Below are 23,983 nucleotides of genomic sequence, written 5' to 3' on the forward strand. Positions count from 1 at the left end.
TCAGAACACGGCGCTTATATAGTTTCGGGCGTTGCGTGCGCCCCCCTTTTTTCCCCCCTTGCGGCGATGTAAAGTAATGAGAGAAAGGCTGATCTTATATAATACTGTCGTGACCCCCCTTCACCTCGGCATGTCTAGCTTCATGAGGGAGGAGGGGAATTTAGGACAAGGGGTGGAGAGATATCGCTTTAACAAACGAGAATTTGGAGTTGGGTAAAAATGGCCGCGTAGGAAGGGGAGGACCCAGCGCGGACATCGGGATGAACTTGGAAGTGAAGCGGGGAGAGGCGCGCCTGACTCGACTACTGTCCCAAATAGGCGCGTTAAAGAGCCCCATTCGCCTAAGTGCTCTGCGCCTCAGGCAAACTTGGAGGGAAGTTGGTGTGTAGCTCTCACAGTTTGCTGAGGGACATATTGAAGATGCCTGTCCCCGCGGTGCCGTTACTTTACAGCAATTAGCATTAGTAGAACGGTGCAGCGAGGCACAGGGCATTTGGGCTAGCGCTGTACAATAAAAGGCCAGCCTGGCTGTTAAAATCAGTGAAAGTGACACAACACGTCAGCGTGCTGTTAACGCCATCAAGAAGGCTCCCCATGTAAAAAAATACTATCAATTTAATTTATCTAAGCCATGGTCACATTACTAAAGCTGAACAAATTTTCACCATTGTAAAAATAAATAACCACCAATGATGTGTGTGCCATGGCTGTTGCTGCGTTTGGGAACACTCGTAAGGCCAATTCTCCCCAGCCTTTGTGCTAATGCACGGTGGCTGGTGTGTGTTGCCCAACACACAGTGCCGATGCGTTGATCCCAGCACAGCACGCTGTGTACTTTTTTATGTGCAATTTTATTGAAATGTTACAAGTGACATCTCATTTAGTTACGGGCACAGCAGGGTGTGAGGTGGTTGTTTCGCTGCGCTGATAAAAGTACAGTATGCCGTATTTATTTTCAGCGCACACCGCCGAGTTCTCGTCGCAATGCGGTGCCGTGAATTTAGCCCGTCTGTGACAAGGCAAATTGTCTTGGGTTGTGCTAGAAATAACGGCAAGCGCAGCCCCAAGCATATAATAGTGTGAATTCACGCCTAGGCATTTTGTCGCACACAAACACATGACAAAACACTCAGCACATGCATTCCCATTGATTTCAATGGCCCCAGTTCACACATGAGCGTTTTGTCCCAAACTGCAAAACGCCCGTCACTGGAAAAAGTTCCTGAGCTTCTTTGGGTCAATTTGCAGCGCATTTGGCCCCACAGACTTTAATGGAGAAGCCTGTAAAACGTGCAACACAAGTGTTTAGCACTTTTCTATGTGCGTTTTTACGCACATTGCTCCATTGATGGCAGTGTTTTTCAGTCTGCTAGCTAAAACATGCGTGCATCTAATGTAAGTTTGACTATACTTTCAGAGGATAGCGGAATACTATTCTCAGCATTCTGCATTGCTGAATCACAGGCTAGGCCAGGTTGATGACAAGGTGATTGGCTTAACTGCAGTAGACAAAAATTAGTTTTCTGACTATGCTGTGCAGGCTATTTAGATGAAAAGACTAGTTGAATGCAGGTACTACATTTCATATACTTGTATATATACACTGAGTGGCCAGATTATTATGACCACCCCATCAGTACTTCGTTGGGCCACGAGATAACTTCGTTGGGCCGCCTCGTGACTACACGAGATGTTGAAGGGTGATGCAAGGAATCTGACACTGCACTGCCTTTCTGTTGTCTTGTACCAGTCTTGCCACTCTCTGTTCTGCCCTAACATTGACTAGTCGCTGAAGGCCATAATTTGCACGTTCAGACCCAGATTTTCGGCTGACAGTCCAGTCTTTAAACACTTTAACAACAACTGCTCTTGAACATTTAACGCATTCTGCTGTTTTGCCGATACTCGCTCCATGGCTCCGAGCGCCAACAATCATCACACGTTCAAAGGCTGTTAAATCGCGTTGTTTACCAATATCTTCAGAAAAAAATCACTTCTACTGTCGTGGTAAACAACCTGCTTCCCTATTTATAATGGTCTGGCCCTCTAGCAACTTCAGCGCGAAATTATAGCTAATTTGCCTACAAACGTCAGGTGGTCATAATAATCTGCCCACTCAGTGTAGTATAGTATATACTAGTATAAACTATATATATAGTTTAATCTACCTTTATTAGATTAGAGTTCCATAGATTGGATTACGTGATCAATCCAACAACAAGAAAGAAAACTTCAACACACGAAAATTGCACTTATCCATTCTGATTCCCCCATCCCAAATGCCCACAACCTATTTATTTTCTGGTTTACCAAACTAAATACATCTTCATCTGTGGCCCCTTCAGTCTAATATTGTGCTACATGAATGTGTCCCTGCTCACTGGTTAAGCAGTGTTATGCAGACGTTTAAAAGACTGCAATACGAAGAATAGCTTCACACCTCTCACCCATAATGGCATCTTCCTCTGTGTACGGTTCCTGCATCTTTAAAGGGATGTCATTTTTATATCAGTATTTTTTTTCTTTTAGTACTGTAGGATGGGCTTGATGTAGAGCGTCACCCCTTTCCCTCCTCCCCCCTCCTTTCCACACACACACTCTCTCTTTTATGTCTTTTTCATGCTATCGTTCCTCTGCTCATTTTCCTAAAGAACACAATTCACAAAGTTGCCTTCTACCTCCTTGAGGGGAAGCCTGCAATCGGTGTGGAGGTTAAAGAAGGGTACCAGGTTTTTTTGTTTTTTTCTTTTTACGCAAGACCTCCTGTCTCTATCCCAGTTTGGAATTCCCAAAGCAAGCTTTTTTCTTTTTTTTTAATGTGTATTTTGCAGAATTATTTTTATTTTTGGGGGGATACAGAAAGTTGGATGTGGGATCTTACAAGGAGAAGAGAGCGTACAGCAGCTGCCTTTTGATTCAGTAACTTTGTGTATATAGCAGTGGAATATACAAGGATACGCTGTACAGTCATGTATGCATCACCTTTATGTCTGACCCAGGTAAAGTCACTTGAATCCCATACTTCTGACTTAAAGCTTATACAGCTTTTGATTCACACCCTGCTTGTTTCTCTCCGCTTCTTCGGCTCATTATTTACAGCTATGTTTCCATCTTTAAAAGTCCTTTAATTTTGCACTGTAAGTTCTTATTAGTTAGCAAAATCATAACAGAAAAACAGAGTGCATATTTATATCTGACACAGAGAACGGATGTCATATTTGGCAATGTGGGGTATTTCAGGGTGCGGTAGAAATGGGGAAAAGGCAAACATAAGTTTTATATGCTGTAATGATATAGTCAAAAGATTATTATATAATATATTTATCCTTACAATGTAAATAAAGTATGCTCAGAATAGTTTGTTTTAACACCTAAAAGAAACAGGTTTAGCAATTTTGGGGTTAACATACCAAAGGGAGGAAAGGCCTGTTTTTTCCAGTGACCTTGGCCTTTAATGACAGTGTTCTACACCAACTTCAGAAAGTAACTGTTAGTTCTCCGAGAAGTGGTTGTTGCACCTGCTGTCCAGTATAGCATGCATTTAGCAGTGCAAATACATCAACCTTTGAAGCAAAGCATATATTTCTTCAGGTACTAAAAAGCTGAACGTCATGCACCGAAGAGTGTTGTGCTGTAGAGTGACATTATTTTGCCACAATGCAGTTTCAATATGTGCATAGCATATACACATCTTTTTAAGTTGGCGTACCATTGTTACATATGTGCATGTGTAAACAAAGGGCTGATTTCCAACAACCGGAACTAAAGTGGAAAAGGAAGGGATCTGGCTGTTGAGGTTAACTGCTTCAGTTTTCTTTGCTCTGCTTTTTCTTAAACTGAATATCTTTAATTTTTAACCATTGATTTGATAATGATCATTGCTGCTGGTTTTATTCTTTGTCTTATGCTATTGTTATTTGTCCTAGTTTACATGGTATCTATTTTATACATGCCTTGAATTTGTATCACATCTCAAAGCCATGTTATGGCTTTGGGCTGTGTTTTTGTTGCCTTTGAAATTGGACTTCATATAGGATCAAGCTATTTTGTTAAACTAGTGTGGAGTCCATGACTGCATGTACCTAATAGCATACATAAAAAGGGCTCCATTTCATTTTGCACATTTCTTGATGCCATTTTAATGCTTGTTGTTCTTACTGGTATGAGTAAAGGTCATGGTTATCATGTTCTTATAACGAACAAAAATGTATGAAAGACAGTAGGATTTTAGCATTCAGAGTCTAGTGCAGGTTTGTTATTGAAAGCTGATAATTGTTACAGGCACCTAGACTTTTCTTTTCATTCAGTTTTTATATACTGACTATTGTATGATCTATTTATTACATCACTAAGGCTGGGTTCACACCAGCATACTATAGGCGCGTTTTGTCAGCTCGTTTTTAGCGCTTTTTTAGCACTTTTTTTATTCAGTGAAACGCACGCTCAACACTCGTTTTTATACCTCGCTGGCGGTATGATTTTTTAAAAAATGTTTTCTCTATCTTTTTCTGTTTTTTTTTCTTAACGTTCAAACTTCCCGCCGGTTCCGCCCCCGTGCGGCGCGGACGCACGCAAGGGATGGAACCCGGAAGATGGCAACAGCCGGAGGACACAGCGGGGATTGCGGACAAGCTAAGACCTACGCTGTATTCCCGAGTGTGGCTCGGGGTTACCGCTTTGTTAACCCCGAGCCACACTCGGGAATACCAATGGACACACGCTGAAATACGCCCCATAGAAGCTCCTGTACTTGTTTGGGCGTAGGGCGTTTTTCAGCTCTTTTTCGCGCGCTGAAATACGCCCAGGTGGGAACCATGCCCATAGGAAATTATGGGATTTCACTTGCTGAGCGTTTTTCAGCACTTCGATCAGCGCTGAAAAACGCCCAGGTGTGAACCCAGCCTTAGAAGTAGAGGAAATTGCAACAAAGCAAGTGTACATGCCAACTAGACCAGACCATTATAACAAAGTTATATGCCAAAAACATCAAAGAAAAAAGTATACTCATTTATGGTAAGGCTAAATGGTGTCGTGCTTGCACCTGGGGTCTTAGGTAAGTATTTTTTTTCCTTTTTTTGTGGGAGGCGGGATTCCCTTAGGCCTTGCAAATTATGGTGGGGGTTTAGTTGCTGTGGACTGGTAGGTCTGCTTAAAAGTTTTTTAAATCAACTCGATTTAAATCATAATTTTGAAAGAGCAGCTGTCCTCTGTTCCGCAGCAGCTCCTCCTCTGACCCGCTGTTGACTCACTGTCGGTCTTATTCACTTTAATGGGACGGCTGGTCATGCGGCAGTGACACAACAAGGTGAGGGACGTGGTGAGCAGCAGGTGAGTGGATGCCCGCTAAGTGCTCTTTAACTGTAAGGACTCATTCTTGCTGGTAGTAAGAATCTTTAATATTATTATTTGCAAACAAAATGAAGGTTTCCTATTTTAGAATAATAAGCTGTCAGGTTAGTAAAACAGCGATATCAGAACCGATTTTAGGTTAATAGGTTAATCACACATAGTTTGAGAACTACTCAAATTCTTTTATTTAATTAAAACAATAACATTATGTTACATATTCTTGTATTTGTTTAAACATCAATGTTTAGTAATGCATCAATGCAGTGCATGTTATCTCAGCTTGCAGAGCTTGGATTCATTGAGCGAGTTTACCAAAAATTTAAATATTGCAGAATATGCAGCCTCATGCTACATAACTAAGCTCCATTTCATGCTGAATAAACTAAATTATTTTACTATAGGGCCACTCACTTATCACATCTGGTGGACTGGTTTGACGCCAGGGACCCGGCTCTTTGGGTTACCCTGGAGCAGGAACTGTCCCCGTCTCCTCTCACAAATCTCCCTTGGTTCCCGTCCCAACAACGGCCCCCTAGTTCTACGCTACCCTTCTTTCTCACTCTGGTGCTCAAAGTGTGGGATTCTACAAGGCTCAAATACAAATTGTCGCCTTTCCGGGGCTTGATGACCCCTGTCCTGGCCCATCCGGAGTTTCCCCCTGGGTGCGGGGTACGCAGGTTCCTGAGCTGGGAAGTGACGGCTCCTTCCTACATTTTTCACGGACTATACAGGGGATCCCTCCAATCTTTGGCCCAACTTTTTGCCCCTGACCCTGTGCCGCCAAATACATGGTTTGCCTATCACCAACTTCAACACTTTGTGCGTAGACTTCTCTCATACGTCTCCTTGCAAGGTCCCCTGACTGCATTTGAACAACTATGTGCAGCAGGAGAATCCCCACCCCATCTTATATCGTTTTTGTACGAATTCCTACTTTCTGGGGACGGAGGGGAATCCCCGTACTTCATCTCCGCATGGGGGCGGGAATTGGGCGTGGTCCATTCCGAGGAGGAAAGGCGGAAATGCTTCTGCCTCACTCATAGTCTCTGTGTGTCCTCAGCGGTGCAGGAACGCAATTACAAACTCTTGACTAGATGGTACAGAGCTCCGGCTAGGATGCACCAGATGTTTCCCTCTCTACCGGACAGTTGTTGGAGGTGCCAAACGGGTGATGGTACGTTATCACATATCTGGTGGAGCTGCCCCATGATTGCCCCCTTTTGGAGAACCATCTCACACGTGTACTCGAGAATGTCTGCGAGTGATCTTCATCTCACGCCTCAAATGGCATTATTGTCGGTTTTCCCGGGTTACATCCCCCAGGCAAAGAAATCCCTCTTGTGATATTTCTCGGGACATTGATCCCGAGACATTGGAACTCTCAGGTGATGTAACATATCCCGCAGACCCAGCCGTTCGGCATCACGGCCTCGGGATATAGCTCCGCCCCCAGTCCGCCGACGTCACTCGAGTACTCCCCCCGCCGCATCATAAACCGTGACCTGACGATAGTCTGGCGTTCCAACAACCCGAGGGGAACGCCAGACGCATGCCTCTCACCACCACAGCTTCTCAAACGAAGTGACCGCCTACACTGGAGCCTGCATGCCTTTGCAAACACCGGACTTCTCTGCAATATCACTACTGCTCGTGTAGAAGCTCCTGAACAGCAAGTATACACCCCACTGGCTAGACTGGCCACTGGGGCTCCAATATACTGCCTTGTACTTCTTGGATGTAATAGCATACAACTGCTTGGATAGACTGTGCTTTCTCCTAAATGGGCATACGTGACAACTGCCTGCTAATCCTTAACCATACCCTTATATGTGGAGTAACATATATATGCCATAGACTGTTATAGAACCTATTACAAATATATGTGAGGTAACATATATAACCATTAGACTGCTATACAACCTCTCTCCAATATATATATATGTAAAGTAACATACATAAGACGTAACCGTGCAGTACGATTCCATGCTATCATATGTGAAGTATCATATAGAATTGCCTACTCATTGACGCTTGGTGTAAATCATCCCATTGTCCTCAACCTCTATTCTATTGGTCACACACTTACATTCCTCAGTGTAGTCAGTGTAGAGTGGGGAGACGGTACTATGAGGCACTGAGTTTTGTGGCCTGTGGTTATTTGCCATCACGTACTCCTGGGCTTGAGCACGTGAGATTTATCGTGACTCCGCAGCTGAGTTCCGTCTTCTCCCTTAATTGGGATATTACAGGTGATTCCTACCCTGGGGGAATGGACTGCGGAAATGTGCCGTCTAATGAGATCGGAGGAGCTACTTGCGGAGCGGCTGGACAGGTCTGAGTCATTCTGATCCAGATGGAGGCCATGGCGAATGTTTATGACAACGGCTGAGTTTAGGACGATGGCATAAATACATGATCTGCTCTCCTTGACCACGTAATAGTCCTCAACCCCTCCCCCCCTTTTCCTTCTTTCCCTTTCTTTCTCTCCCCCTTGTCTCTTTGTGTCTGTGTGCCTCTCTGTTGTCCGCTTGCCTTGTCGTGTTGGGAGTGAATTGTTCTGTTGTTTCGCAAGGTTGCTCTAGGTGGGGCGAAATACCTGATGGTTCAGGAATCGGAGCTTTCGCAGGATTTCTTGTTTCTAACCTGATGCTGAAGACCCAAAGGGGGGGGGGGGCTTTGGCAGTCTGAAACCCTCATGGCAGGGACGGGTCATTGGGCTGAGGCGCTGGCCGAATCTGGGCGCAATGCCATTTTCACTGCTGATGCAGTTGTTATTACTTGCAGCTGTGCTATTATTTTCAGAGATGCTCACCTGATGCTGCCCTTGTATGTTGTTTTAAGTTTCTGTATGTGGAAAACTCAATAAACAATATTTTTGGAAAAAAAAAAAGAATAAACTAAATTATTAATGTATCTTAAATAGAAAACTTTATTTAGATAGATTTTTACTCCAAATGCATTTTATTAAAATTAATTTGATAAAAATTAAAACAAAATCATCGATTTTTATCCACCCTGCCTTTGCGGTCAAATTTGAGAAACCCTACTGTAGTTTGTTATGCGTTATGCCTACCTAAAAATAATTATTAAAAAATGACTTCTTACCTTTCTGACAGTGGAAAGAGCAGGAGACAATCAGTGATAGTCTTTGCTCTGAATGAATTCAGAAGTGACAAGCATTTTGTCACTTCCAGTTTTAGAGCTGTCATTCCCCAGTTTGGGTTCCATGAACTGTTGCACTAATATTGTGTGACATAAAAAATTACAACTGCCACCCACTGTTAAATTTGCATGTAGCATACACAATACACAACCATTTTGTTGTGCATACAGTAGCATGCTCGTGAGCAACTTGCTGCTTTGGTTTCCACTTTTATATTTAAAGAGGTCTAAACCTTTTGAAGCTGTGCCCAAGAAAGCCCAGCAGAGGGAAAAGGAGTAGTCAGTGATGTTGCCTGTTAGCTCCTTCCCCAGTACTGACTTACTATGCCTTGTTCTGCACGGTGTCTCTCTGTAGAGGTGGTCATCTTGGTAGAGACAGAGCTTTGCTGCTTTATGTTAGAGCTGCCCCCCTGAGGACTAGTAATGTAAACACCGGAGGGATGAAGCTGCAACATAAGAAGTGAAGGAAGTAAAGATCCATAAAATGATAGAGGCAGTGCTTTCCTTGCACTGCAGGCCCTTCAGTACAGCTTCCTCTCGAGTCAGGAGAACAGTAAGAAGCACAATAATAACATCAACAAATAACATCAACAAATATAATTTCAAATCTTTTGAAACCTTCAGTCACCTTTGCAGTGCCTTTAGATCACATGTGTCAAACTCAAGGCCCAGGGTCCGAATCGGGCCCACCAGGCCATTTCCTAGACTTCTACTTTCAGATCTAGGTATTAAGTTATTACTAAAACCAGTGATAATCAAATGCAGAGGCAATTATGATAAAGATTAGATACATTTATCTAGTCTTACAGATACCTTTGTAGTGTTGATGCGGCTCACGATTAAATTGAGTTTGACACCCCTGCTTTAGATCCTTGGTTCTCAACTGGTGGGACGTGACCCAAAAGTGGGTCGCAACACCGGTTTCAGTGGGTCGCCGCATGCCTTCTACTTTTCGATGTGAGAGGCTCCTCTGCCCCCCCTTGCACAGCAATATCAGTTCTCGTGCCAAGAAGCCATTCAAAATATGCTGCCCGGCGACGAGTGTCAGCTTAAGGGTGGGGTGGGCTAAAGCTATGGCCGCGAGGGAGCTCCATCCATACGTGCATTGCTTACAGCTCCCTCGCATGTCCTGCAGAGGTGCCTGGATCAGAGTGACGTCACATTCTGGCTCCTGGCACCTCTACAGGGTGTGCAAGGGACCTGTACAAGCAATGCACATATGGATGGAGCTCCGTCACAGAACAGCAGCCCACATTGGGCCCCAGTCTGAGGATCCACTCCAGTTCTCGTAAGGTAGGGAGACTGGGTGTCACCCGGTAACCGCTCCGGGTGGCACCCGGCCTCGGGACGCCACTGCCCGTTCACACTAGTACAGAGCATTAATGAACAGACCTGTGTCATTAATGCACTGCACCATGCAATCGTACCTACTACGCATTCTGGTGCGTTCATTTGAATTGCACCCCAAACGCACCTCCCGCCCACAGTTCAATCGCCCGCACCGGATTGTGCGGTACCGCAATGCTGAGCATTCCATTGCAGTGCGACTTGGGTCGCGACTTAATGACCAAGGACAAATGTGGGTCCTGAGGTTACACAAGTTCAAAACCACTGCTTTAGATGATCCCTGCACACTGCACATACAGTATACAGATATGGCATGCCTTAGGGCACAGGAGGTACACTTTTATTATTCAGGAGGAATTCAAGACAAAGATATATTTTTCATGGTACTGCTTAGACACAAGTAACAATTTTAAATGTTCCCTATAACATAGCAAATCTTTACTTTTTTAGTTCAGGTTCACTTTAAGTGCAAGTTTGTTTTACATATATGTATCCTTTTTTCTTAGTAGTTTGCCTAAATTAATGTATATTTCTAATTTTTCCCTTTATCATTAAAAGAGAACTATGGGGTAAGGCCTCATTCACACTGCCGCGCATATACGCGCGTATGTGAGTATTGTACCATATGCAACATATGCAAATAAATGGCTCCATACACATAGCCGCGTATGGAGCCATTTATTTGCGTAGCGTATATATGCGCAAAAACAGAATGGAACAGAGATGCGTCCGTGCAGCGTATTTCTTGCACATGTATATGCACGTACAGTTCATTAAGATTTCCATTAGGAATTATGCATTCTGGGAATGCAAATAGTGCACGCATATACGCACATATGCTCGTATAGACGTGCATAGACGCATATATATACACAATATACAATTTTGCTTGCGTTGTGTGTGAATGAGGCCTAAGTGTTTTTCCCATTAATTCTCATTAGGGTCGCGGGAGGACATATATTAACCTCCTCCTGTGACCCAAAGCTCATTATATTGCGGGCTATTGCTCGCGATATACTGAGAGCGCCGCAGCCGGGACGGATCCCGACAATACTGTCCGGATCTGCCCAGCTGCGTGTGACAGCTGGCTCTGCCCAACCTTCCCCCGTTCGTTCCTCCACTCAGTGCTGGAGGATGAGAGAGGGGAGGGGGGAATCCCTGCGGGGAGCGGAGACTGACAGTCACCGCTCACTGCAGGGAGACGATCGGACGATCAGGAAGTGAGTGGATCGGCGGCATGTTTCTATTCACTTCCCGATCAATAAAGCCGACCTGTGACAGCTTTTTTGTCACAGGTCGGCTCTAACTATGAAGATGAGTGGAAATCACTCATCTCATAGTTCTCCTTTAAGTGTCCTAAATGTACTTCAGATCCATTCATGTTATTTATTAATATTGGAACAACTAAAACACTGTCATGGGTGCTTGAGAAGTTGCAGTATAAATTAAAAAGTAAATTTAACTTTTAGTTAGCAGCTTTATAGTGTATCCCATCTCAGATAAGTCTCATAGTACCACTGTGTCCTGAATAAGGGGATAGTTACTGCAGGAAATAAATTTGTCTTGTTGACCATAGAAACCAGATTTCAGATTTTGTTTATTCAGTGCAGGTTAAATTATGAAAACAGTTACTGCTTTTATTGAGCATTGCCTGTGACTGGCCAAAACAATGGAAATTAATGAAATTGTCAGTACTATATCACGTGAGTCGACAAGCTCTGCGTTTTCATGCATTTTTAAATCTTCTGCATTTTTAAAGAACCCCTTTAAGTTTGTTTGACTGAGACTCTACTTTTTAATGCATTGGCTTTTACATTGCCCTACATTTTGCCTGTATTACACCGCCACCCTATCTGACTATATACAGTATTTAGTAGAGGTGCACTGAAAATTTCAAAACCAAACCAAAATGAAATACAATGTGTGACTGAATCCTAAAATGTTTTTTTCAAACTTTTTCACATTTTTAGAGATATTGTATTTATTTATTTATTTATTTAATTAAATATTTTAATTTTTTACTTTATTGTTGAGGGCTTCGGGGAAATATTAGGGGTCTAAACAGACCCCTTATATTTCCCTTTTAAAATAAATAAAATAAAGTCCTCAATCTCTTTTTCTGCAGTCCTTTTTATAAATGAACAGGAATCCCCTATACTGAGTGTTCCTGTTCATTAACTTGTGGACAGAGTATGTTTACCATGTCCACAATCATGAATGAACAGGAGGTGATGTAGATCACTCCCATTCATTCATAATTGGGGGACACAGTAAACATACTCTGTCCTCAATTATTTACCAACACTAAGCGATCACTGAACGCTGAGTGCTTGTACACGCTCTTCATCCTGGATTGGCTGTCACAGGAGGCTGAGCGAGCAGTGCGGGGAGGAGATCTCGATCTGACAGCTGACTCCTCACCCGCACCACCGGCCGGCCTCCTGTGACAGCTAATAGCTGTCACCGCCCACACACTGCTCTCCCTATCTGTCACAGGAGGCTGAACGGTGTGGGGAGGAGGGAGGCCGGCCGCTCACATCGCTCTCCTCTGGTACCGCTCCGTCTCTTGTAACAATTTCTCTCCTCCCTGCTGAGACACAGAGCAGCGCCCAGCGGGGAGGAGAGAAAGCAGGGATGCATCGCTATTTCGGCCCAAAAATTGCACTTTCGGAAGCTGCAGCCCTCACTCTCTAATTTATATTTCCCTGCTACAAAAACCATTCCTGCTTTCTCATGTGCCCTTTGGAATACCCACTCATCCCGTAACAATTTCACTGCTGTCCATAATCTTCTTATTTCCATCTCCTTTAATATACTCGCTATTACTGAAACCTGGCTTCAGGAATCTGATACTGCCTCTCCAGCTGTCCCCTCCCTTGGTGGCCTCCACTGGACTCACTCGCCCAGACCCTGTGGGCGAAAGGGAGATGTAGTTGGAATCCTTCTGTCCCCACAATGCATTTTTTAAGTTTTTCTTACAACACCCTCCCTGTCTCTCTCCTCTTTTGAAGCTCACTGTATTTGTGTTTTTGCTCCAATTTCTCAGAGGATTGCTGTGATTCATCACACTTCTGGACCAGTATCACGATTTCTTGACAACGTTTCTGCCTGGCTTCCCTATTTTTTTTTCTTCTTTCCCTCTGACGGAAACACCCTTTACCTTGTATTGTCCAACTTCTGCACCCCTGGCTATCTCTCTAAGATGCATTTTCCTCTCTCTGATCACAACCTCATCAGTTTCACGCTCTCACTGTCTTCAAATCCCTATCCCGCCAAGCAACTTAAAGGAGAACTATGAGGTGAGTGATTTTCACTCATCCTCATAGTTCTAGCCGACCTGTGACAATGAAACTGTCACAGGTCGGCTCAGTAGATCGGGAAGTGATCAAGCACATACCTGCGCTCGCTCACTTCTCGATCCTGTCACTGCAGAGAGCCGTGGCAGGGGAGGGGCTGGATTCCCCCCTCCCCTGTCCGATCCTTCAGCGCTGACTGGCAGGGGAGGGGGCGGGTACAGCTGGCTCTGCCTCCTTTCAGCTGCGGAGTCTCAGTATACCGCGAGCTGTAGCTTGCGGTATACTGAGCTTTGGGTGATGGGAGGACGCTAGTTTGTGTCCTCCCATTACCCTTAGGAGAACTATGGGGAAAAGCCCTAACCCCATAGTTCTCCTTTAAGGTTACTTGTGGAAACCTTGCTACTTTAACCCTTAACTTTTCTGTTCTTCTACTCATTACCTCTACGACACAATTTCACCCCTATCCTGTCCTAAGCTGGCCATTTCTGTTTACAGCACCTCACTCTCAGCCTCCCTGGACACTTTTACTGCCCTCACTACACGCAAAATTAGTCCTCATCTGCTACAACCCTGGCAAACTAACAATACCAGATATCTCAAAAGACAGTGTCATTCTCTGGAGCAGCTATGGCACAAAACAAAATCCTTGCATGATTTCTGCCTTCCTAAAATATCATTCCTGTCTCCACAATGCCAAAGAGACCTATTTTGTTACTCTTATTAACACCTTCTCATCCAGTCCTCGTCAACGTTTTGCTAGCTTTAACTACTACTTTCTCTTCCACTACCTCCACCACCTAACTCACTCACTGCCCAAGGGATTGTCAATCATTTCAAAGGCAAGATTGATGCAATTGATCATCTTTCAACTAGCATACCAGATCGACTTCCACTTTTAATAATTTCCACTTTTGACCCAGTTGGCACAATGGAGGTTGCTAATCTTTTCTCTGATTCCCACCTAACCACCTGCCCCCTGTTCCCTGAAGACTGCTACAATCCTACTCTTGCTCTATCTTACACTCTCGAACCCACATCTTCAATCTCTCCCTCTCCACTGGTATCTTCCCATCCCCTCTAAAACATGCACTAGTCAGCCCAATATTTAAAAAGCTCTCACTGGACTCCACCAGTTTGAACCAGCCAGTCTCCTTGCTCTGGTTTACCTCCAAACTCCTTTAATGCCTTGTCTACAACCATCTGAGCTGCCACCTCACTGGTAACAAGCTTCTTGACCCTCTACAGTTCAGCTTTTGCCCACAACACTCCACTGAAACTGCCCTCCTAAAACTCACTAATGACTTACTAAATGCTAAAAACAATGGTCTCTACTTTGTACTCATACTCCTAGATCTTTCTGCTGCCTTTGATACTGTCAAAACAAACCTCTCAAAAAACTCCACTCTCATGGCCTCCAAGAGTCTGCTTTTTCCTCCTATCTATCTCAACGCACCTTCACTGTCACCTACAACTGTACCCTCTCCTCTCCCTCTTTCAGTAGGCGTTCCACAGGGCTCTGTCCTTGGACCCTTTCTATTCCCTATCTACACATCCTCCGTTGGTCAGCTGATACGTTCCCCTGGCTTACAATGTCATCTCAACGCCGATGACACTTAAATCTATGTCTCTACTCCTCAGCTCACCCCCTCTTGCTCATCACGTATCACTATTTTGCTAACTGACATATCGGTATGAATGTCTCATCAATTCCTTAAACTCAACCTCTTAAAAAACTAACCTCATAATATCCCCCATCCCCTCCCATGACTTCTCCAATGAGATCAATAGCACGATTCATGGAGTGGAATGTAAGGGTTTTTTGTTGTTTTTTCTGTTACCCTGAAGTTGGCCTTTGATGAGCATGTCAGATGGGGGATTTTGCTTCTGGCAACACAATCACCTACGGTAGGTTGTGGAATGACTTCCTCTAATGAAGTTGCAGAATGTTGATAGCAAATAGTTACTCTAAGGTAAAGGTAAATGGGCTCATAGCGATTTCTGGTCTGAAGTCGGCCTTTCGAACATGCTTCTGCTTAGCTGCAGGTGCAGACTGTGTGACCTTAGCAATAAATAGACCCACCCATATTCAGACATGGTAATAAGTACAGCAGCTATGAGCTGGAGATGGTGAGTTTTCTAATTACTATACAGGACTTTGGTGACTCATATTATCACAAAGAAATTATCTTTTACATGTATGATTATTTTTTTAAACATTTTAGATTATATGATATCATGTATATTAAATAACATAGAGCAAGAGCTATTTATGTTTGACTGAATAGTTTGGACCTGGATATCATGAATAACTTCTCCTTCCTTTTTTGTCTTTACTACAAAGGCTTTTATACACATACAGATCATGTCTTGCAAAGAACACAGTATTACTTAACATGAAATAAGTAAAAAATGTGTGTAAACATACTGTTGGGTATCAGTTGTGTTATACTCACAAATGCACACGCATTCATGGTATCCTCATATAACCTCACTCTGTTCTCATTACACAAACAACCCGCTCCAGCTCCACCTGTTTTTACGCCCGGAAGTAGTCCTCCCCCTCTTCATATCTTGCATTTGTTTTGTCTGGTTAACTATTCATATGCCAACATCACCCACTGTAACTGGCAATTCTGTCCGTTCTCTTAAGAATACTTTAAAATGGTAGATATTTGTGTGTAGATTGTGCATAGCATGATTTTATAGTTGTCAGATAAACTTACTTACTTACTGCTGATTTTGTTGGATACTGTTATTGATTGTTGCAATAGTTTTGTCAGAAATATCTTCATAATTTGACCACAGCCAGCCTTACCCAGAGGTTTGCAGTATTATAGGGGGGGTGTTTCCTGAAATGGATGCAGCAGATACAATATTGTGACTATGAAAGCAAACAGCCTTGAAGCCATTTACCCAAACTTTTTTCACCTGGTAATTTTATAGGTAAAGTAAAATCATCAGTTGTAAAATCATGCAAGAGTGAACAAGAAGCACATGTTCCTACAAATTAGGGCACACATAGAAGGGATCTCTTTTATAACGAAACATGATTAGGAAGTATTACAATGCATTTTTAAGGAGAACCAGTCATGACTGGGCTTATGCAGGAATCTGAGTATATTTACTCTATAATTATTACTAGCAAATGTGTGCCCATGCCTTGAACAGGTAATTCAGTATAGTGGGGTTAAATGCTTTCAATATGGACCTAGATTTGTATTTTCCATGTCTTAGCTAAGCAGTTGTTAAGGAGTCCAAAAGTACTGGCCACACATTACCATCTTAGTATACCAAGTTTTGTTTAGAATTGCACAGAAATGTAAAGGTAGGTTGGCTCCCACAAGATATACAATGAATTCCAAAAATGTGGATATAGTTGTATGTAACATTGATTTTATTGATTGAGTTAAAGGACAGTGATCACCAAAATATGGTATTCTGATAACTTTTTGTGGTTAATAGTGTAGTCTATCTTTTGCATGCCTTTATTTATTGTGACACTGACCGGTTGGAATATAATATACCATTAAAGATTTAGGGCATATTCGCACAGGTCCATTACGTTGTAGTACAGTACCGCATGCATGTTAAAGTGCAGTATTTTGTGAGGTAATGTGTGTTGTGGTATGGCAGCTCATGCAATATGAACGCACCACAGCACACACATATGCACGTTTTCCAAAGCAGCGCACCACAGTGCAAAAAGTTGTTTACATCTGTCTGTTGTGATGCAATAAATTACATTTGCAGCTAGGGCTGCAACAACTAATCGAATAAGTCGATTATAATCAATGATGGAAAAAGCTGTCAAAGTTTTCCATCATCGATTAGTTGACCTTCGATTAGTTGCCCTGCTGGCGGCTCTGCACGCGACACAAGCCGCTTCTCCTCCCCGCCTCACCTAGATCTGAGCTCTCACTGACTTGCTGCTGCCCACCAACACCATCCACGATTGGCAGCCACGATCGTCACAGGGAGACTGAACTTGAGGCCAGGAGGAGCATGCGTGGGGGGAGAGCAGCTGCCGACAGACGATCTTAGGGAAGAAAGTTGCTTTGAGAGTGTTTAGGTAAGACTGCCTGCACTTTTCCCCCACATGGTGCTGTATTAATCTATTGCTGGGATAGTGGGATTTGTATTCCTCTATAGCTGATTAGCTGATGGTACATTGCGCTATATATTATAAAGAGCAATGTACCATTAGCTATAGAGGAATACACATCTCAACAATACATTATACACTGTATGTTAGGGCTGCAGCTAACGATTATTTTCATAATCGATTAGTTAGCCGATTATTAAGTTCGATTAATCGGATAAAAAAAAGGCTCCAGTGATGGACTACTAGTTTGTATTGAGATTGTAGTCCATCACAGGAGCAAGCTTGGAGCGGTGGAAGTAAAAAAAGTGTGGTGTGTAATATAGTACATTATACAGTGGCGCAATGCAGAATACCAGCAGCTTTAGAGGAATACAGCAAATCGCAGCATTAGTACATTATACTATAATGTTCTATTGCTGGTATTTGTAGCTGCTGGTATTATGCATTGCACTGTATATAATGTATTATTGCTGGGATCTGATGTATTCCTCTATAGTTGGTGTTATTGGAGAGGACGGTTATGATGCAGGAATAGAGAGGACGGGTATGATGGTGGAATGGAGTGCAGGGAAGGAGAGGACGGGTATGATAGTGGAATGGAGTGCAGGGATGGTGAGGATGGGTATGATGGTGGAATGGAGTGCAGGGATGGAGAGGATGGGTTTGATGGTGGAATGGGCGGCAGACATTGGGTATGATGGTGGAATGGGGTGCAGAGGATGGGTATGATGGTGGAATGGAGTGCCGGTCTGTGTATGGTGGAGGAGTGCAGTGTGCGGAATGGAATGGAGTGCAGGGATGGAGAGGATGGGTATGATGGTGGGATGGGGTGGAGAGGACGGGTATGATGGTGGAATGGGGTGCAGGGATGGAGAGGATGGGTATGATGGTGGAATAGGGTGCAGAGGACGGGTATGATGGTGGAATGGGGTGCAGAGGACAGTTATGATGGTGGAATGGGGTGCACGGTTTCGGATCCCCAGGATTCCAGGGTGCTTGGGACACTTACTTGTCTGAACATTCACTCCATGTTTGCTTTCTGCTGAACTCCTTGAACTCGGTGTTGGGATTGAAGACTCTCATGCTGGGCTGCTCCCTCTCCCCGTCTTCCGGGTCCCCCATCCGCAGCCGCCGGTTCAGCCTGGATGCCAGCTCGTCCCCAGCCATCATCTCCGTCCCTGGCTGACACCTGTCGCGCTCACATGCCTGGCACCCGTCATGTGATCCCACCGGCCCGGCTAGATGTAAGGAGCGCGGGGATTGGAGGCTGAACCGCGGTGGGCGCGGCGTGCGTGTTCAGTAGGCGTGGCGTGCACGGCTTATGTGTGAAGCCGCGAACAGGCAATGTAATAGATAGCCGTCTAATCGACGATCGAAAACGTTGACAGCGTTTTCCATCGTCGATTTTAATCGACTAAATAGAATTGTTGTTGCAGCTCTACTGTATGTATAATGTATTGCAGGGATTTGTTGTATTCCTCTATAGCTGGTGGTATTCTGCATTGCGCTGTATAATGATTATACATGCAGAATACCACCAGCTATAGAGGAATACAACAAATCCCAGCAATACTACATTACACTATAATGTACTATTGCTGGGATTTGTTGTATTCCTCTATAGCTGGTGGTATTCTGCATTGTGCCGCTGTATAATGTACTATTGCTGGGATTTGTTGTATTCCTCTATAGCTGACACTGTCCTTCCTTTTGGAGGGTGGCTCCTTTTGTTCCCCATGGTTCCTGTGTGTGTTGTAAAGTAGTCACCGCTCCATGCTCGCTCCTGTGATGGACTACAATTTCAATACAAACTAATAGCCCATCACTAGAGACATTTTCTTAAAAATCGATTTTGAAAATAATCGTTAGCTGTAGCCCTATTTGCAGCATTGTGCACTATCTAGGTGTATCGTTATGCCATTCAAAATGACTGGCACTGTAACGCACTGCACTTAGTTGTGTTTGTGGTAAAATGGCCATTTCACTATGTGGTACTGCAACACAATAGAGTGCATAGAGCTATCCGTGTAAATCCCAAAAAAATGAAAGCCCATGTAAAAAGGCATTCCTATATAAAAATTAGATAAATTAACCACATACATTTAAAAGAATTTTGATAGTGGATATTAGAAAGTTGGCCATACATGTTGTAATGTGATTGTATCATTTATTTTAAATTTACCAATTATAGAGTATAGTGTGAGGGTCTTCCTGACTGGATGTAAATTGAATGAATTGCTTTGGCAGGCCATCACGCAAAATAGTTGAGGGTAACTCAAAAAAGATTGCTCAGATTCAGGGCCGTAACTCGGGAGCACATTCCCCCCTTCTGCCCCCTCTCACAACACCACTGCCAGGACCCTCTGGGGGGGGTTTGAACCCCCCTATCCCCCCCTTATCTACGCCCCTGCTCAGATTGCACATTCACATTATAACATTTGTGGGCATTCCTAACACTTTCTTCTTTTAAGCATTGTTCTTGCATGTCAATTGTAAGAAACATTCCAAGATGGAGGGAAAAAATGGATGGACGGCGGTGACATCCGTTCCGATCAGGAAGGAATCCATGCACAAATCCACTGCTGATCGGAACTGAAGGCGTCTGTGTGAAATGGGCCTAAACGAGATTGGACAGAAATTGTAAAATGAGATACTAATGTATATGGTCAGAATAACACTGAATACACAATTTACCATCTCTCATTTCCACTGGTTTTCTTACATATTCGTTGTCAATTTCATTTTTGTACCATTCAATATCAGTGCAATCAGATTGTAGTATGCGGTCATCTAAACAAACATGCCAAAGCTGTTAATATACTAAACTGTTAAGAAAAAGCATGTTTGGTGTGGTAAAATCACACATTTTCACAGAATGATGCACATGCACTTTGCTTAATCTTTAGGCTGGGTGCACCCAGATGATATTTACCATAGTGATCATTGCTAATGAACTCCCTGCTAGCGATTTGCTATAGGGCTGAAAAACGAATCGGTTGTGTCGATGATAATCATTAATGAGAATCATTGTCAACGACTCATTATCGATTAGTTGATCTGCGCTCAGTCCCCTCCGATCCCCACTGCTCCCAGCTAGAATCGGAGGGGACACAGACCCCTGCAGCCGGTGCCCAGCAGTAAGGAGAGCTCCCCCAAACCTCCCCCCGCTGCTGCTGCATCAGCTCTGCACACTGCCGATCTGCAGCTCTCTCCTCCCTGCTGGAAGCCTGCTGCATGCTGCAGTCTGTGTCCCCTCCGATCCCCGCTGCTCTCCCCCTCCTGTATCGGCAGAGGCAGCAGGGATCGGTGGGGACATAGACTGCTGCAGCCAGCAGGGAGTAGAGATAATCGACTGTGACAGCTGCGAGTAGTCAGGATGTAGAGTGTGCGGAGCTTCAGTAAATATGTGAAATATTTACCCATCCTTCCCTGTGAAGAAGTACTGATCACTCAATGCTTGTAAATAACTGAGGACATAGTATTCAGATACTGTGTCCCCAATTATGAATGAACAGGAAGTGGTCTACATCACTTTCTGTTCATTCATGATTGTTGGCATAGTATTTGTTTACTGTCTCCTCAATTTATGAATGAACAGGAAGCCTCTGCGCTTCCTGTTCTTTGAGTGCTGGGGCTGCAGAAAAAGAGATTGAGGAATTTGTGTCTTCAATCTCTTTTTCTATTTCAGAAGGGAAATATCAGAGGTCTGCTTAAACCCCTGATATTTCCCCAAAGCCCCTAACAGTAAAGTAAAAAAAACTAAATTAACAAATAATTTACTGTATATTCCAGTGCGGTGTTATGTTTGTAACACTCCATTTGCGAATTGTATTTTAAATTAAGGATTGTATTTAATTTTTTTTATCCGATTAATCAAAAAATTAAATCAGCCAACTAATCTATTATTAAAAAAAAAAGATTACTTGCAGCCCTAGATTGCTACACATAGTGAATAATTGCTAGTAGTAGCACAATGCGATCAGTCACTACTACCCACAGCTTCATGTGTAGCGATCCATAGTAATGAATCGCGGAGCCCAGCCTTACTGCTGCCACTTGCAATTGGGGGCACAAGACAAGACAGTGAGGGGAAGTCCCATCTTATCTTAGGCTCACCATACAAGTTACAATCTGACTATACAATCTCTGTACAATCAACTTTAGATCTACCTAAACTATGCAATATGAGGACCTACCTAAACTATCCAATCAATTTCTATCCAATCATCAGGCCCTTGCACTACATTCTTGTTGATCTAAGAGCCCATTCACACCAGGGCGATTGTCGATCAGCGCGGTTACTGCGCTGATCTCGCAAGGGAGGTTCTGGGAGTTTTTAATTGTGTTTCAGCGCTGAAACGGAAATAAAAATGCCCAAAACCGCGATTATTAGCGCGGTTCCATTGAAACCTGTATGGAAACCGCACTAATCAGTGTGGCAAAAATAGTGCAGGGAGCAGTTCGGGCTGGGGGCAGTTCGGATCGCGCGGTCGCATGAACGGTCACCATAGCAATGTATAGGATCATTCATGTCGGCTGAATCCCTGATCTCAGCCTAGCTACATAGCAGGTTTCTGTGTAGTATTCTGTGTCAGTAATAATTCCCATATCCCTGTATATTCTGTATACTAAAAAAACCCATCCAAGTGTTTCTTAAATTTACCAATGCTCTGAGCTGATACCACTGTCTGTGGAAGGGAATTCAACATTTTTACTGTTCTTACAGCAAATAAAACCCTTATGCAATCTGAGATTAAAGCGCCTCTAATCCTCATGTTGTGGCCTTGTGTCATCTTTAGAGTTCTTAATTTAAACAGTTTATTTCCAATACTGCGGCCCCCATTTTATAATTTTGAAAATTGCAATCATATCTAGGGCTGCAACTAATGATTATTTTCATAATCGATTAGTTGGCCGATGATTTTTTCGATTAATTGGATAAAAAAACTTAAATAAATACCATCCTTAATTTAAAATAAAATAGCTTCAGGCAGGGAATGACAGCTGTCGGTGGCAAGATTCTGCAGACGGCAGCTAAATGTAAATACAGCAGGTAGTGGGCTGGTGCAATAGCCAGCCTGCTATTGGCTATTTCAAATTGGTAGCCAATAGCAGTCTGGCTATTTCACCCGCCCACTGCTTACTGGGATTGGAGGTGACACAGAGCCGATGAAACACTGTCTCCTAGCGCGGAGAGGAGAGTTAGGGAATCCAACCAACTAATCGATAATGAGAATAGTTGGCAACTATTCTCATTATTGATTATTAGGGATGCACCTATACTTTTCAGATACCAATGCCGATACTTGGCATTTTCATGAGCTACCAGGGTTGCAACGTTTGCCGCTTGGACCTGGCTCTGGCGCTCCACCACTGTCCCGAAATCATTAGTCTGTATTGTTTTAGAAAAACTGTCACATGACAATAAACAAAAATGTATCTGTACTTGTATCTGTAAGTACTTGGGCAAGTACCAGTACTTGTACTTGCAAAAATAGTATTGATGCACCCCTTTATTTATATTTATAAAAACAAAATCATACATTAAAACAGAGATGAACAAATGCCAAGAGCGTATGCTCCTTACAAATGACAGCCGCCTCCTAACTTTTGAATTTTTCTCTAGTATAGTCTTGGAGCTTGAAAAGTATCTGTACTTGTACTTGTACCGAGTACGGTACTTGGTATCGGTGCATCCCTATTGATTATTGTCAATGAATCGGTTAGTTGGTTGCAACCCTAATCATATCCCTTCTTAAGCAACGCTTCTGTAAGGAGAACAAGTATATTTACTGGAGGCGGGCTTAATAACTTAGGCCTTCTATCCTCTTCATTAAGTTTGTTGCCCTACTCTGAACTCTCATGTTTGAGGACATCTTTCCTGAGGATTGGTGACCAAAACTCAACTGCATAGGCAAGGTGAGGCCAAACCAGATAACCATTGTCTTGCTGCAATGAATGTATGTCTTGTTGTGAAGTTATTTTCCTTCATAGCTTAGTATCATCAGCAAACACTGAGACTGAACTATTTATTCTAACCTCTTTATCTTGTATTAATAAGATAAACAGAATTGGTCTCAGGACCGAACCCGGGGGCACTCCACTCACGAAATCTGACCATTTTGAAAAGGAGCCATTTATTACTACCCCCTGGATTCGTTCCTGTATCCAATTTTCCACCCATGTACATACAGTTTCATCAATAGTGATAGACCTTAATTTGTAAATTAAATGTTTGTGGTGTACTGTATCAAATGCTTTGCAAAGTCTAAGTACACCACAAGTACACTACTGGGCTACCTCTGTCTAAATTACTACTCATGTCCTTATAGAATGTTAATAGGTTGGTGGAGTGCCCATTATTGAAAGAATATAAGTACTAAAATGTATAGGAGTTCCAAGAACCAGGGGACTCCAGGCCACATAAGAATAGTGGGTTGCCCAAAAGAGCAACAAGGATAGGTGTGCGCAAGATGAGTTTACTGAAATATTTGGTGGTGTCCCAGATGGCTAAGTTGTGTTGCATCAGAGGACTCATGGATTGAGGCCTTGATTGGAGTGACAGCCAAGGGAGGGCCCAGAGATTTACAGTAAGCTTTCAGATCTACCCACAGGGAGGCTTCCCTGCTGGAAGCGAAGAGAGCAATCAGTGGAGTAAGTTGTGCAACTTTGATGTATTTGTGGAAGATGTGGACTCCAAGCCCTCCCTGGTGTTTATGTGTATATA

General features: G+C 43.3%; 1 protein-coding gene across 1 annotated transcript in view; it reads left to right on the plus strand.

Moving 5' to 3' along the window:
* Positions 1 to 2,716: 2,716 nt before the first annotated feature.
* The window catches only part of LOC108799986 (nuclear factor 1 C-type-like), a 57,233-nt gene continuing 35,966 nt past the window's right edge, over positions 2,717 to 23,983 (plus strand). Inside the window, exon 1 of the mRNA XM_018571938.1 lies at positions 2,717 to 2,999. Coding sequence (XP_018427440.1) covers positions 2,970 to 2,999 — 30 coding nt within the window. The 5' untranslated portion in view covers positions 2,717 to 2,969. The remainder of the gene's footprint in view (positions 3,000 to 23,983) is intronic.

This window comes from Nanorana parkeri, unplaced genomic scaffold, assembly GCF_000935625.1.
Source record: "Nanorana parkeri isolate BGI_ZX_2015 unplaced genomic scaffold, ASM93562v1 scaffold1872, whole genome shotgun sequence".
NCBI lineage: Eukaryota > Metazoa > Chordata > Amphibia > Anura > Dicroglossidae > Nanorana > Nanorana parkeri.